Here is a 17,442-nt window from a genome sequence, read left to right on the forward strand (position 1 = left end):
TTTTGAATTGTTACTTTTGTTTCAATTTCACTGATTTCAGCCCTGATTCTAATTATTTCCTGTTTTCTACTGTTTTTGCTGTTGGTTTGTTCTTCTTTTTCTAGGGCTTTGAAATGTAATGTCAGGTCATTTATTTGTTGACTTTTTCTCCTTTTAATGAATGAGCTTAATGCAATGAATTTTCCTCTTAGTATTGCCTTCATAGTGTCCCAGAGATTTTGATATGTTGTATCAGTGTTCTAATTTACCTCTAAGAATTTTTTTTATCTCCTCCCTGATGTTTTCTGCTATCCATGCATCATTGAATAGTGTATTATTTAGTCTCCAGGTGTTAGAGTAGATTTTATTTTTTATTTTATCATTGATTTCTAATTTCATTGCATTGTGATCTGATAGAATGCAGGGTAGTATCTCTATTTTTTTATTTGCTGAGAGTAGCTCTGTGGCATAACATATGGTCTATTTTGGCAAAGGATTCATGTGCTGCTGAGAAGGAAGTGTATTCACTCATTGATGGGTGGAGTATTCTATATATGTCTGTTAAGTCTAAATTATTGATTGTATTATTAGTTCTATAGTTTCTTTGTTTAGTTTTTGATTGAAAGATCTATCTAGTGGTGAGAGAGGTGTGTTAAAATCACCCAGTACTATTGTGTTGTGGTTAATTTGATTCTTGAAGTTTAGAAGGGTTTGTTCTATATACATAGATGCCGCATTGTTTGTGGCATAGATCTTTACAATTGTTATGTCTTGTTGATGTATGAGTCCCTTGAGTAGTATGAAATGTCCTTCTTTGTCCTTTTTCACTAACTTTGGTTTGAAGTCTACTTTAACTGATATAAAGATGGAAACCCCTGCTTGTTTACATGGTTCATGTGAGTGGTATGTTTTATCCCACTTTTCACCTTCAGTTTGTGGATGTCTTTTCCTGTGGGATGAGCCTCTTGAAGTCAACATATTGTTGAGTCTTTTTTAATCCAATCTGCCAATCTGTGTCTTTTAATTGACGAGTTTAGGCCATTCACATTCAGGGTTATTATTGAGATGTTTTTTATTCCTAGACATTTTGGGTTATTTTTGGTTTGAACTTGACTTGGTTTCTCCTTTGATTGGCCTTTCCCTTAGTGTAGTACCTCCCTTTGCAGATTTTCATTGTTGTTTTTCATTTCCTCCTCCTGGAATATTTTGCCAAGAATGTTCTATAGTGCAGGCTTTCTTGCTATAAATTCTTTAAACTTTTGTTCATCATGGAAGGTTTTTGTTTTGTCATAAAATCTCAAGCTTAATTTTGCTGGATATAAGATTCTTGGTTGGCATCCATTTTTTTTTTCCAGAGCTTGGTATATATTGTTGTAGGATCTCCTGGCTTTGAGGGTCTGGGTTGAAAAATCTACTGATATCTGAATTGGTCTTCCCCTATATGTAGTCTGATTCCTCTCTCTTTCAGTCTTTAAGATTCTCTTCTTATTCTGTATGCTAGGCATTTTCATTATAATGTGCTTTGGTGTAGATCTGTTGTAATTTTGTACATTTGGTGTACTATACGTCTCTTTTATTTGATTTTCCAATTCATTCTTCATGTTGGAGAAATTTTGTGATGTTATTTCATTGAAGAGATTGTGCATTCCTTTTGTTTGAATTTCTGTTACTTCCTGTATCCTGATAAATATTAGGTTTGGTCTTTTGATGTTATCCCATAAATCTTGGATGTTCTGTTTATGGTTTCTTACCATCTTCACTGTGTGGTAAACTTTATTTTCAAGATTGTATATTTTGTTTTCATTGTCTGAGCTTCTTTCTGCCAAGTGATCTAGTCTGTTGATGCTTTCTATTAGGTTTTTTCTTATTACTTGGTTCATTGTTTTCTTCATTTCAAGGATTTCTGTTTGTTTTGTTTATTTTTTTTCAAAATCTCTACCTCAAAATAATTTTTTACTACCTGTATATGATTTCTTATCTCTGTTGGCATGGTCAATTTTTTGCCTGTATTTGCTGGCTTATGCCCTTCTTTTTAAAAAAATATTTTTTAGTTGTAGATGAACACAATACATTTATATTTATTTATTTATTTTATGTGGTGCTGAGGATTGAACCCAGTGCCTCATACATGCAAGGCAAGCACTCTACCACTGAGCCACAATCCCAGCCCATGTCATTCTTTAATATGCAGATAATTTTAATTATGTACATTCTGAACTCCTTCTCTGAGGTTTCATCTACAGTTCTGTCAATAGATGATATTATTGTAGTATCTTGGTTTGTTTAGGGCACCTTCCTCCCTTCTTTTTTCATGTTGTCTATGTGTCTTCCTTTCTTGCAGTGCAGATCTATGGTATTGCAGTTTTTATCCTATAATCTTTTAGTGTCCCTACAGGTTAGGAATACCTCACCTTTTAGGGGGGAGATCAATGTTTATAGCACCCAGTGCAACTAATATGCAACCATAAATCAGTTAGCTTCTATTTAGACACTTCAGTTTTGCCACTATAAATAGAAATGACAAGTACAGTTATCTTGTACCATATAGCTAGTAGGTTTACATAAAGGTTTACAGTTTCTAATGGAGGTCAGAGAGAGAATGAGGGTAGAATGTGATGTTTATGAGGTAGGATGTGAGAATATAGAGGTATTAGATTATAGGACAAGTGAAAGGAGAATCAAAAGAAGTTGGCTGTTAGCAGGAGAAAAAAGAGAGTTGACCCCATGCAAGGCTCCCTGTTGCCTCTGCAACAGGATGGTGTCTGTTACCACAGCTTGTAGGGATACCTCTGGTGCATCTGGGCCCACAGGGACCTTGGTGATGGTCTTTTAGGTCCGGATTGTTATCCCTAGATGGAAGCAGCCATGTCCCTAGTTGATGGCAGCAGTAGAGTCAAGCCTGTGGGGTACCTTGATGTTGGGTTTCCAGGCCCCAGTCTGTGTCCCAAGATGGATGTTGCCCCAAATAAAGATGGTGGAGACAGCAGTGGAGGTAACCCAAGATGACAGTGGACATGTCCCATGATGGAGGCAACTGCTTTCAGAAATGGGGCTGGAAGGATGGACAGTGCGATGTCATTAGGGGAGCCTGTTCAGTGATGCCACACTGTGGTGTGTGGTGCTGCAATGGGCAGCCTCCTCCTGGCCTTTTCCATTGTCCCACGGTGGAAATTACTGTCTGGGGAGGGCTATAGTGGTGGCTGCAGTGTCCCAAGATGGAGTTGGTTTAGGTGGAGCTGCACATTGGTGGATAGGAAACCACAGCCTCTCTACATGGGCGCAGTGTGCCCCCTCCAGTCTCAGGAGGAGGCGCAACAGTTGTTTTCGTCCAGCACTTTAAAGATATTGCTGTGCCATCTTCTGTCCTGTAGTTTTTGAGGCATTAGTGCACAGTTATTTGTATCATTATCCCCTTATATGCCTTGTGTTACTTTTTACTGATCACTTTCAAGATCTTTGTGTTTGGTTTTTAGATATTTGGTTATGATTTTTCTTTAATTTTGTTCTTTCCCCAAATTCAGGAAGTTTTAACAATTATTTCTCAATTATATTTTCTGCACCAATATCTTTTCTTCCTCTCCTTTTTGAATATGTTTTCTGAGTCTCTACATTTTATATCAATCTTTCCTCTCTCTGTTCATGTGCTTAATTTATAGTTATCTAAATTCCAGTAACTGTGTATTATCTTCATTCTTCCACTGAGTTTATCCAGTGAATTTTAAAATTTCATGTTTTACATTTAATTTATAAAATTCCATTTGACTTTTTAAAAATGTCTTTCTCAGCTTAGAACTTCTCTTTCCTTATTTCAACAGTATTTATATTTACTATAACTTCACTCCATGGAGTATGACTATAATGCTTTTTTCCTCTTTCTCTTTCTTTATTTCTTTTCTTTTGTGCATACTTGTGTGTGTGTATGTATGTGTTTGTGTGTGTGCATATGTGGCATGCGGCTCAAGAAATGGAAACTAGGGCTTTGTGCATTCTAGTCTAACACTTACCATAGGCTACCTCCCCAGCCCCAGAATAGCTTCTTCAAAGTCTTTGACAATTCTAACATCTCGGTCACCTTGGCCATTGGCATGTTGCCATTTTCCTTATGTTTTCAAATTTTCCTGGTTCTTGATGTGTACTATACTTTTGGATTGTATTCTTGACATTATGAATATTATATTGTTAGACACTGGGTCCTATTAATATCCCCTGGAAAATGCTGTTGTTTTTGTTGTGGTTTGGTTTGGTTTGGATTGGATTGGTTTAGCTAGATGAACCTGATTAGGTTCAGCCTAAAAGTTCTATTTTACCCTCTTTGGATGGATCTTCCATGTTCAGTTCAGTTTGCAAAGAAATCCCTATGCTACCTTGGCTGTCCCACACTTACCCCTCTTGTGATTTAGTTTGATACTTGTAGTAGCTTTGGTCATCATTAAATTAAGATATTTTATTACACTGCTTTGGGTCAATCCTGTGTATGTGCAGTTAAACAATAAACCTAAAATTTATACAGATTCTTTTAAATAACTAGGATATTCCCTTGTCAAGGTCTTTTGTCTCCCAGGATTCCCCCTCTCCATATTCTACAGCTTAGAGGGCCTCTTTTACCAATCCAGTGTCCAAAAAGACAAGATTTCTCTTGGATTTTTAATTACTCATACCACCACAGGGGAAGTCTGTGAGTGAAGGGCTTTTAGGTAAGACATTCACTTCCTCTTTCTAAGTAATAGCTGTTTCTGGGGTATGTGTGTGTGTGTGTCTCTCTCTCTCCCTGCCTCCCTCCCTCTCATTTCATGGGAAGAACAAAAAGAAAAGCACCATTTCCCAAGTCCTTTGAGTTCTGTGAGGTACCCATCCTCTCTTTTAGAGTCTTTCACTTTTTTGTTTGGTTCCATACTCTGTTCTCATCAATGGACATTTGGAAAGATTGAATCTTGTTGGTTTCAAAGAGATTCTCTTAGCTTTGATAAAGTATACTTTACACAGGTGATTGCCCTGTGAGGTACCTGCATTGTTCAGAAAAGCATGTAATAAGAGGTAGATAGCTATTTCAAGAATAAATACATGTATATCTAATTGAATGGTTATCATCCAAAACTGTGTCCTTAATTCTATGTTGTGAAATGAAAAATGGTTCATGGCACTCTAATTAACTGCATGATGAAAAACAATTGTGATTAACAGCACAATAAAAAACTTCCCATTTTCAAATAACTAAAAATATATATTTAGCTTTTTCAGTATTAAAAACTAATTTGAAAAAATATCCCTTTTTTGAATCTACTGCAGGTGGCTTGTCCCCTTTCTGTGTTTCTTTTGGGACATCCTGAGTTCTTTCCCAATATCTAAGCCCTTGAGATAGAATTTGTAAACAATTCTAAACATTATAACATCTCCTCCACCCCTCACTCACCACAACAGCCTCTTTGGGAATAACACTAATGACCACTACTTTTCAATACATTGTAATTCAACATCTTTATCTTTTTTCTTTTGTTGAAACACTGCTTACTACAGATAAATAATGTTGCTTTCTAAATAAACAATGTGGTATCCAAAGGCAAAATGCAAATTGAAATCAGTAATTAAGCATAAAATGTACTTTTAAAGAACAATGGAGTATTGTTTCCCAGTATCTGTTATACTTCACTGAACTTGGAATGCACGGTTCCACTACTTTTGTAAATATCATAATGGAGCATGGATATTTCCTTGACAAAACATGCAGCTCTGAGATAGATCCAGGCAGAAAACAAAAAATAATATTTTTTAAAATTTTAAACCGTCATTTCAGGCAGCTTGGATGTACATACACATACACACACTCACACTACAATTGTGAGTGTTTCATAAAAAGTCAACACCAGGGTGTGAATATACTTTTATACAACCAGAGATATGAACAATTGTGCTCTATATGTGTAATAAGAATTGTAATGCATTCCACTGTCATATATAAATAAAAATTAAAATTTAAAAAAATGTCAAAACCAGGAATATTTGAGGCATCGTGTCAAGCTTTCAAACAGTGATTTTAGACCAACTGGCTCTGCATTGATTTACATGAAGATATTGATTGTCTTAGGATGTAGCTTGCTGATGGAGTGTTTGTCTAGCATGTCTGGCTTCAGTCTCCAGCTTTGCCAAAAAACAAAAACAACAACAGCAAAAAAAAAAGGAGACCATCTTCACCCACACACACATAAAAATCTGAATAGAGATATTGATAGTAGCACTTATTGGACACTTAGGATATGACGGTACTGTTTTTTATTGGTGCATTATAATAATACATAATACTGGGTCAATTCTGTTTTAATACTTCTTGGGCTGGGGATGTAGCTCAGTGGTAGAATGCTTGCATAGCTTGCACAAGGCCCTGGGTTCAGATCCCAGCACTGAAAAAAGAATACACACATACACACACACACACACCATAATTCTCACAACAACCTTTTGATGTAGGTACTGTTATTTCCAAATTCATACATGGGAAAATTGAGGGAGCTCAGTCAATTTGAACACATAGCAAATGACACTGCTGAAACCACGCACCAGTCTGGCCCTACTACCCAAGATCTGAACCCACTACGTAACCTATTGCCTTCCCAATTTGTGCAAAGAAGAAAGAGAAAGACACTTGTATAAAGATATACAGATCTGGTAGAAAAGCTTATACAATATATTACTTTCTGCTATTAAGCCATACTCTTTCCCTCCCCTTCTCTTTCCTTCTCTAGTCCACCATGTCCATGCTATGGACTATCACACACTTGTACAGCCAAGTGCTCACTTGATGTTTTTTGGCCACCCTAGGAGAGACAGGGTTAAAACCACAGAGAGGAAGAATCCCCTTGGCATGCTAGAGTGGCTACAGCCCTAGCTCTCCGGAAAGGAGTAGTGATTGGCTATAACTATTTCTTCCTGAATACAAAAGGTCATGGTTTTCCGGTTACTGAGAAAGGGAGAGTTAGGGAAAATGAACCTTAAATTTGGTCTTAAGGCGGGGTGGGACGAGGGGAGGGTGGAGAGTAGGGAATGAAAAGAAGGTGGGCTTCTCTGTGTGGTGCCCTAATTATTTGTATTACATGGAAAATACATCAGTACTTTTTGGGACCCCTTAAATGCTTCAGTGCTTGGGAATGATGATATGTGCAAAAGAGTGGGCTGCCACCTCTAGAGTGGTGATTGGCGTTGATGGGTGATTCCTGAGGAAAAAAAGGACAGGAGGTTACAGGGCCCTGGACAGCAAAGGGATAGGTTGGAGAATCTGTTTGTTTTTTAAGTCTTTGATATGCTTGAAGAATGCAAAGGAATTTGAAGGGAAAACATACAAAATCCTAACCTGTTTTTTTTTTTAATTATTTACGTTTTGGGTAGGAACAGGAGGTCAAGAAGGGTGGAGAGGTTGAAGGAGATGTACCAGGCTGTATGGGTTATGTCTATTATAGTAAACTCATGTAGAAATAAATAATTGTTAATTTTATTTTTTGTGTATTTAAAATATTTTATAACCTTCACTTGGTAAAAATATCAGTAACTCTCTAAGTAAATCAATATATTGATCAAGAGAATCTCCATCCATTTTTTAAAATTATTTTTCAGTTGTCAATGGACCTTTATTTTACTTATTTATATGTGGTGCTGAGAATTGAACTCAGTGCCTCACACATGCTAGGTAAGCGCTCTGACACTGAACTACCACTCTAGCCCATCCCCATCCATTTTACTCAAGATCTAGCACGCTGTTTGCACTGTTCTGTATTAGCACTGTAATCATAGAAATTTATAAATGTTTATCTAGTAAAGAAGTGATTAAATGACTTATGCTATGTCCATGGAGTCAAATATCACAAAGATATTAGAAATAATGATGCAGTCATCATTGACATACATATCTATTTATCTTGTAAGACCCATTTAAAAAACAGCTTTTGAAATAGAGAAATGTTTCTTATTTTATTTTATTGGTTCTTTTAGTTACATATGACAGTAGAATCCATTTTGATGTAATTATACAAGCATGGAATGCATCATGTTCTAATTTAAACTACAGTACCTTTCCTTTCCCTTCCCTTTCCCCACACTCTGCTCCCAATCCTCTATTGATCTTTCTGCCATTTACCCATACATATTTTTATTTTTTAATTAATTTCCTGAGGATGTATGTGTGTGAGTGTGTGTACATGCATATGGATAGTTCGAAGTTTAGAAAGATAAATAAAACACACAAAAGGATTATCAGCAGACATCTCTGAATCATGGTAGAATGTATGACATTTCTCCATTTTTGGGTCATTGTGTTATGTTTTAGATTTGCTGCCATGTGAATTAGTTTTGTTTTTGATTATGTAATACTTCCACATAATTTTAAAAATCAGAAAATAACATAAATTACAAAGTCTCCATCCCACTCCAAGACCCTGATTCCCTGGTTCTCATTCTGGTATTAGAACACTAATGATTCAAATGAATGAAATAGGGTTTGCCAGGTGCAGTGGCACATGCCTGTAATCCCAGGGACTCAGCAGGGTGAGGCAGGAGTATCTCAAGTTGGAGGCCAGCCTGCACAACTTAGTAAGACACTGTCTCAAAATGAAAAATAAAGAGGACTGGAGATGTAGCTTAGTGATAAAGTGCTGCTGGATTCAAACCCCAGTATCCAAAACAAAACACCAGGTTTCTTATGATATAGGGTATAGATGAAGAGAAGTAGTATGCAAGTAACCAAGCTCACTATGCTAATTAAAAGCTAGGATTGTGCTCACTTTGGCAGCACATATACTAAAATTGGAACAATACAGAGAAGATTAGCATGGCCCCTGAGAAAGGATGACACGCAAATTCGTGAAGCATTCCATAACAAAATAAAAAGAATTAAAATCTGTACTTTGTGAACCAAGTTTTCCCTGACTCGTTCAGGACTTCTTTATTTTCTCTTTTTTAGCAGACAGCATGAATTTCATTTACTANAGAGAAGATTCTGTTTATTCATGATTAATTACTCATGACTTACTATAATTTAATAAAATAAAAAGTAGGATATATTAAAATCTTACTCATTGCCCAGTGAAGACATGGCTGTAATAATGATGATGATGATGACCATCAGTGCCGCCATCTTGTGGGAGTGAAACCAATGCCTGTCTTGGAGGAGCCGCTGCTGAGATCTCTGGCCAGTGTCGCTTCCAACCACCCACAAGGATGGGGAATATCTTTGCAAACCTCTTCAAGGGCCTTTTTGGGAAAAAAGAAATGCGCATCCTCATGGTGGGCCTGGATGCTGCAGGGAAGATGACGATTTTGTACAAACTGAAGCTGGGTCAAATTGTGACCACCATTCCCACTATAGGTTTTAATGCGGAGACTGTTGAGTACAAGAACATCAGCTTCCCTGTGTGGGACGTGGGTGGCCAAGACAAGATCTGGCCACTAAGGCACCACTACTTCCAGAACACCCTTGGCTTGATCTTTGTGGTGGACAGCAATGACAGAGAGCATGTGAATGAGGCCAGCGAGCAGCTCATGAGGATGCTGGCTGAGGATGAGCTGCGGGACACCGTCCTCCTGGTGTTTGCCAACAAGCAGGACTTCCCAAATGCCATGAATACGGCCGAAATCACAGATAAGCTGGGGCTGCACAGGAACTGGTACATTCAGGCCACCTGTGCCACCAGCGGGGACGGGCTCTATGAAGGACTGGACTGGCTGTCCAATCAGGTCCGGAACCAGAAGTGAACCAGAACCCCCCACCCCCTCACTTCCTCCTCTCCACCCTTGCTTTCCTCTCATGTGGCAAACGTGAGACTCTGTGGTCTTGAGTGCCAGAAGCTGTCTCCATGGGTTGATCAGTGTGCATCGCACTGTGCTGTACATGTGCAGACGCAGCCTGCAGCCAGGTTTTTATTTAATGTAAATAGTTTCTGTTTCCACTGAGGCAATTTCTGGTACTCCTATGCAATATTACTCAGCTTTTTTATTGTAAAAAGAGAATCAACTCACTGTCAGTACTGAGGAGGGATTTAGGCATGTGGGCACCTGGCCTCCAGGAGCTCCTGGGCTGTAGATTGGTGATGGGATCCATATGGTGGTTGATTTTTAACCCAAACTCAGTGCCTTTTTCAAAATAGTTAAAAATACAAGATAAGGAGAACACTTGAACACACAGAAGGGAGACTATGCCCAGTTTACAGCCTGAATACTAGTCCATCGGATCAGCTGTTCCCCTCTGGGAACACAAGACGGTGACACAACCGCCATCCACTGCATGGTCGCAATAGAAACCCCGTGACTCTCCTGTCTTTGGGTCACTTGCATTCCATAGCATTGTGCTTGTACTTGTGCTCACACAGTCACCTGAGGGCGGGCTGGGAGAGCCATTGCAGGGGACAAGGCCCAGACACACCCTTGGTTGACATGTGGCCAGAACAGCAGCCCATGTTCCCAGCACCCACTCACTCTTGCACCTGCTCAGCACGCTGGCAGGAGGTCTTGGTCTCCCCAGCATGAGTGCGTGCAAGCTGGGAGGGTTGGTCCACTCCAGACCCACAGGTCCCAGATCACCCCCATCTCCATGTGTGAAGTAGCTTCCTCCCTCAGCCTGCAAAGTTCCAATTTGCCATCAAAAAAGACAACCTCTACTTTTTTCTTTTATATTTTGATAAACACTGAAGAAGCTGGAGCTGTTAAATTTATCTTGGGGAAACCTCAGAACTGGTTTATTTGGTGTCGTGGAACCTCTTAATGCCTTCAATACATGATTAGTAATCAACTGTTTTGTATACTTGTTTTTAGTTTTCATTTTGACAAGCACTGAAATTATAGCTATTAGAATAAAGTCTCTTAACTATTAAAAATAATGATGATGATGATAATGACAATAATACTGTCTGTAACCATTTCACACTTGCCAGACACTGAGCCAAGCACTTTATAGCCTCATTCAATGTTATGAAACATATACTTAGTATTACCAGCACCATTTTACAGATGAGAAAGCCAAAGCCCAAAGAGGTATATTAGTTTGTACAAAGACCTCCTCTAATATCTCATGTTCCTTTCTGTGTTCTGCAACATAACTTGTAAATAAGTGGTTATTCATCTGTCTCATCTTCCAGATTAATCTTCCCAGTGTCAAGAGATTCTGTTTTCTTACACTGCATCCCTAGCACCTGGTACAGTGCATGTCACAGTAGAAATAGAACTGTGATGTATGTATCAGTACCACATTGAGCAAGTAAAAGAATGGTTAGTCAAGTAGATTTCCAGGTTTCTAGATTTTATAGCCAGAGATAAGTATGGGTTAAGGAGGAGGTGAGGAAATAGGTTTCATATTTTGTACAGATTCTAGTCATTTGCAGATGGAAAAAACACTGAAATAGGAGTCTTCAGAGCTGGGGGGAATTCTTCCTTCTGCCCTGATTTGGGTGTATGATATGAGTAACTAGTGGGCACTGTACTTCATGTTTTTTAATACATTAATTCATTATTTCTAACAGTCAAGGTATATACAGATTTTTCAAGATTTTACAATGTTGTGCAACCAAGGTGGCACAGTTGATATATAGGCCAAGTTGACCATTTTGAATCACTGGCATTTCCTCCACAGTCAGTTCTTCTGACTATTGGCTAAGGATCAGTGATGCTGCCCTGAGTATTTTAGTAATGTGTGGACAAACTTTTACAAAAAAATAATAACAGAAATATATGTGTTTTAGTTTACAATAGCAAAAAAAAAGCATATGGAAAGTGCACTTTGTAGTGGCCATAGCGAATGCTAACATTACACATCCAAAGGATAATTGCCATAAAATCCAACTAAACATCTTCAAATTTTCCATAGAGCTCTTTCTTAATGGAAGCTGTCCCAACTAATCTCTTTCACCAAATCCTCCAATTCCTTTCTGACTTTGGATCTGTTGTCCCTCAGTGTCTGCCTCTCCAAACCCTCTGTTATCCATTTTCTCAAACATGACATTTTGCTGTCTCTGAACCTCTTCTGTTAGCATCTTAATATCAAAAGCCAGCACTACAGTAAAGGGTCTTCCTTGCAAGGCAGCAGGAATAATTCCTTTCCCAACTCTTAAAAAATAAACAAAAAACACATGTCAGCTTTATAATGTAGTGGTAAGCACCTTTTCACCTCCATTATTATTTCATTGCAAGAGTTTCATAATTGTTTATTTTTTCATTGTATTTATTTTTAGACTCTATGTCATGTGATTTTGTTCATTTATTTTTCAGTGCTGAGGATTGAACCCAGGGCCTCACATATGCTAGCCAAGTGCTCTACCTCTGAGTTATACCCCCAGTTCATTGTTTTCCATTTTTGATCATGATATGGGACAGATTTTTTTAGACTGGGTCTTGCTACATTGCCCAACTGGACTTGAACTCATGATCCTCATCCAAAGTAGCTGCAATTACTCACATATCCATCATGCCTTGTTGGCAAGGAGTTTCTTTTTAAAATGTATTTAAAGGGCTGGGGGTGTGGCTCAGGGGAGAGAGGGTGATTCTCACTTCTATCCAGGTCCCAATTCAGATCATAAATTTTATTTGTTTAATTACTATTTCTCTGAGATTTTTGAAGATCAAAACTTTATCCAATTCTTTCTGAATATGATCTTCCCAGTATAATAGCCAACATATCACTTTTAACTAAATATCTATGTGTGTATAAACTAAGAAGAGAAGGGCATTCTACTCTTCTGAGAAGGAATACAGCTTAGAGGTATATTCGTTTGTACAAAGACCTCATCTGATATCTCATGTTCCTTTCTGTGTTCTGCAACATAACTTGTAAATAAGTGGTTATCCATCTGTCTCATCTTCTATCTAGCATGTGTAGGGCACTATGTTCAATCCCTAGCACCACAGAAATGAATTTAAATTAAAAGTTTAGATAATATTAGGCTGCAGCTATAGATCAGTGGTAGAATGCTTGCCTAGAGTACACATGACCCTGAGTTAGGGTATTACAATAGAAATACTAATCAACTCTTTTAGTGGTATTTGGGCATACATAAATTATAATGATGACTTGTGAATTATCAAGATCTGGGAAAAGCACCCTTGATGTGTGGTAAATTCTGTAATAATTCCCATGTGCACTGTCTCAGTATAAGGAGTCAGAAATCCCCTTTACCACCTCATTGCTTGTCAGAGAGTTAATCTGACATCTGCTTCACAAAGCTACACATTGGTGATAACAGTGACTGGACATGATTTTAATAACTCCAGAGTGGGTCAGGGGGCTCTTTTCCTATCAGTGTCATTGCTAAGGTTAATTAACTAATTCAACCAGTAGTATGCTTATCAGGTTTCAACCAATAGCCTGCATGTTGGATCTATGAAGATCAAGGAAATATAGTCCTTGTCTTGTCTACAAAAATGGGAGTGCAAAGGAAGTTCTCAGAGGAATAGTACAAATGTGCACTAGACAGAGGAGGCATAGTTGCAGAAGTTGGAGGAAACCCAGAACTCTCTCTTGTGAGTACAAGAGTGCTTACCTGTAATTGACAAGTCCATTAGTCACTGTGTACACATCCTTAAATATGTAAGCTTGAATTATATCTGTATATTTTACTTAGCAAAAGAAAATATTCTAATCGGCATGCTGTATATACCCATTCTGCATTCAGGAAATTGTTAATAATTACTCAGGTCAATCCCATTTTGAGAAAAATGACACTAACAGACACTCTAAGAATCAAAAAGAATCAGGAAGCTATGGAAATTATGGGGCTGAAAGACATAGACCCTTCTCTTAATGAAGGAAATGGGAGTTGACGGATGTCCTCATTTACCATAAATCACCACTAGTTAACAAAAGATCATTACAATAGCATCTAAACTCTATTGACTATATAGAATGTTCCATATTCTTCATGGAATTAATGTTTACTGAGTGCTTCCAGAGCACTAGCTTCCAGGCATGGTGGCCATACATGATATAACTCAGGTTTTGTCACAGGTTCATAGAGTTCATAGTCTAATAAACAGACACAAAGATAATTACAATGCTGCTGAGATGGGAACTAGGAAAGCTGTGAGAACAGAGGATGCTGGGAAAACAGACATGGGGATCCTTTAATACATGTGGTCTCAGTAGGGAGCTTTTTAAGAGGTAGGCAATATCATTATCCCCATTTGCCTGATGAGGAATTAACAGTGACAAAAGTTCCTTGTATATAGCAGGCACTCGGTACACACTTCTTTAAAAAATGAATGAGTGTTAACGTCTTGCTTGAGAACACACAACAAGGGGGTATTGGATTTAGTTTTCACCCCTAGCTCTGCCTGCTTCAAAGCCCCATGCTGCTTCTAGTACATTGACATTTTCTTTTTTGTTGACACTTGTTTTAATCATTATAACTCTCACTTTAGTATTTAATTGGTTCGAGTTTCTTTTTTAATATTTATTTTTTAGGTGTAGTCAGACACAATACCTTGAATTTGTTTATTTATTTTTATGTGGTGCTGAGGATTGAACCCAGGGTCTCGCACGTGCTAGGCGAGCACTGTACCACTGAGCCACAACCCCAGACCAATTGATTCTAATTTCTTAAGATCATCTAAATACTGTGGGGTTTATGATCAGGAAACAGTTGCTGAGACAGAATGCTTTAAGTTTCTGAATTTTCCTGGTGCCAACCTACAGGGAAAACCTGGAATGAAAGTTCATCCTAGCTATGAATTGTCCTGGGATATTTTTTTATCTTTTTTTGCTTTTTACATTTTAATAAAATGATTTTTAAATTTTTAATTTGTTAAATATGACAACAGGATGCATTACAATTCATAGTACATATATAGAGCATAATTTTTTATATCTCTGGTTGTATACAAAGTAGAGTCTCATCCTTCGTGTCTTTATACATGTACTAAGGGTAATGATGACTATCACATTCCACCATCTTTCCTACCCCTATTCCTCCTCCCTTCCCCTCCCTCCCCTTTTGCCCTTTGCCCTATCTAGAGTTCATTTAATCCTCCCACCCCCACAGCATATTATGGATAAGCATCCTTATATCAGAGAAATCATTTGGCATTTGGTTTTTGGAGATTGGCTAATTTCATTTAGCATTATATTCTCCAGCTCCATCCATTTACCTGCAAATGGCATGATTTTATTCTCTTTTAATGCTGAATAATATTCCATTGTGTGTGTATGTATGTGTGTGTGTGTGTGTGTGTGTGTGTGTATATATATATATATATATATTTTCTTTACCCATTCATCTATTGAAGGGCATGTATATTGGTTCCACAGTTTAGCTATTGTGAATTGTGCTGCTATAAACATTGATGTGGCTGTGTCCCTGTAGTATGTTGTTTTTAAGTCCTTTGGGTATAGACTGAGGAGTGGGATAGCTGGGTCAAATGGTGATTCCATTACCAGTTCTCCAAGGAATCTCCATACTGCTTTCCAGATTGATTGCATCAATTTGCAGTCCCACCAGCAATGTATGAGTGTGCCTTTTTCCCCACATCCTCACCAACACTTATTGTTGCTTGTATTCATAATAGCTGCCATTCTGACTAGAATGAGATGATATCTTAGAATAGTTTTGAGTTGCATTTCTCTAATTGCTAGAGATGTTGAACATTTTCTCGCATTTTTGTTGATTAATTGTATATCTTCTTCTGAGAAGATTCTGTTCAGTTCCTTGGCCCATTTATTGATTGGGTTATTTATTTTTGGGTGTTAAGACTTTTGAGTTCTTTATATATTCTAGAGATTAGTGCTCTATCTGATGTGCATGTGGTAAGAAATTGTTCCCAATTAGTAGGCTCTCTATTTACCTCACTGATTATTTCTTTTGCAGAGAAGTTTTTTTTTTATTTTGAATCCATCACATTTATTGATTCTTGATATTAATTCTTGTGCTATAGGAGTCTTATTAAGGAAATTGGGGCCTAATCTGACATGATGGCGATTTGGACCTACTTTTTCTTCTAATAGACACAGTGTCTCTGGTTTAATTCCTAAGACCTTGATCCACTTTGAATTGAGTTTTGTGCATGGTGAGAGATAGGAGTTTAATCTCATTTTATTGCATATGGATTTCCAATTTTCCTGGCACCATTTGTTGAAGAGGCTATCTTTTCTCCAATGTATGTTTTTGGTGCCTTTTTCAAATATAACTGTAATTGTGTGGGTTAGTCTCTGTGTACTCTATTTTGTATCATTGGTTTACCAGTCTATTTTTGTGCCAATACCATACTGTTTTTGTTACTATTGCTCTGTGGTATAGTTTAAGGTCTGGTATAGTGATGCCACCTGATTCACTCTTCTTGCAAAGGATTGCTTTAGCTATTCTGGGTCTCTTATTTTTCCAGATGAATTTCTTGACTGCTTTTTCTATATGAGGAATGTCTTTGGGATTTTGTTTGGAATTGCATTAAATCTGTATAGTGCTTTTGGTAGTATGGTCATTTTGACGTTATTAATTCTGCTTATCCAAGAACAAGGTAGATCTTTCCATCTTCTAAGGTCTTCTTTGATTCTTTGATTTCTTTCTTTAGGGTTCTGTAGTTTTCATTGTAACAGTCTTTCACCTCTTTCATTAAGTTGATTTCCAAGTATTTTATTTTATTTTTTGATGCTATTATAAATGGGGTCGTTATCCTGGTTTCTCTTTCAGAGGATTTATCACTAATATACAGAAATGCCTTTGATTTGGGTATTGATTTTGTTCCTGCTACTTTGCTGAATTCATTTACTAGTTCTAGAAGTTTTCTGGTGGAATTTTTTGGGTCTTCTAGCTATAAAGTCATATCATTTGCAAATAGTGCTTTTTTGAGTTCTTCTTTTCCTATCCATATCCCTTTAATTTCTTTCATCTAATTGCTCTAGCCACAATAACTATGTTAAATAGAAGTGGTGAAAGAGGACAGTCTTGTTCCAGTCTTTAGAGGCAATGCTTTCAATTTTTCTCCATTTAGAATGATAGCTTTTATGATGTTGGGTTATGTTCCTATTATCCCTAGTTTTTCTAGTGTTTTTAACATGAAGGGGTGCTGTATTTTTTCAAAAGCTTTTTCTGCATCTATTGAGATGATCATATGGTTCTTTTCTTTAAGTGTATTGATGTGATGAATTACATTTATTGATTTCTGTATGTTGAACCATCCTTGCATCCCTGGAATGAACCCAACTTGATGGTGGTGTACTATCTTTTTGATCTGTATTTTTATTCAATTTGCCAGAATTTTATTGAGTATTTTTGCATCTATATTCATTAGACATATTGGTCTGATTTTTTTTCTTTGATGTGTCTTTGCCTGGTTTGCAATCAGGGTGATATTGGCCTCATAGAATGAGTTTGGATTTTTTTTCTATTTCCTGAAATAAATTGAAGAGTACTGGTATCAGTTCTTCTTTAAGGGTCTTGTAGAACTTGGCTGTGTATCCATCCGGTCCTGGGCTTTTCTTGGTTGGTAGGCTTCTGATGGCATCTC

The 17,442-nt window shown here is 37.4% G+C and overlaps 1 protein-coding gene and 1 non-coding gene across 2 annotated transcripts; both read left to right on the plus strand.

The window, feature by feature from the left end:
- The first annotated feature begins 8,736 nt into the window (after window positions 1–8,736).
- Window positions 8,737–8,843, plus strand: LOC125614270. Its single transcript, XR_007344880.1, has one exon. It is a non-coding gene; the product is annotated as a U6 spliceosomal RNA (small nuclear RNA).
- Window positions 8,844–9,090: 247 nt separating this feature from the next.
- LOC107160661 (ADP-ribosylation factor 1-like) lies at window positions 9,091–9,778 on the plus strand. Its single transcript, XM_048796789.1, has one exon. The coding sequence runs from the start codon at window positions 9,181–9,183 to the stop codon at window positions 9,712–9,714; it is 534 nt and encodes a 177-aa protein (XP_048652746.1). The 5' UTR covers window positions 9,091–9,180; the 3' UTR covers window positions 9,715–9,778.
- Window positions 9,779–17,442: the final 7,664 nt, after the last annotated feature.

The sequence above is a fragment of the Marmota marmota genome, unplaced genomic scaffold (genome assembly GCF_001458135.2).
Source record: "Marmota marmota marmota unplaced genomic scaffold, marMar, whole genome shotgun sequence".
NCBI lineage: Eukaryota > Metazoa > Chordata > Mammalia > Rodentia > Sciuridae > Marmota > Marmota marmota.

Excerpts from the sequence above, each read along its gene's own strand:
- LOC107160661 (XM_048796789.1), top strand. The coding sequence starts at position 9,181 with ATGGGGAATATCTTTGCAAACCTCTTCAAGGGCCTTTTTGGGAAAAAA.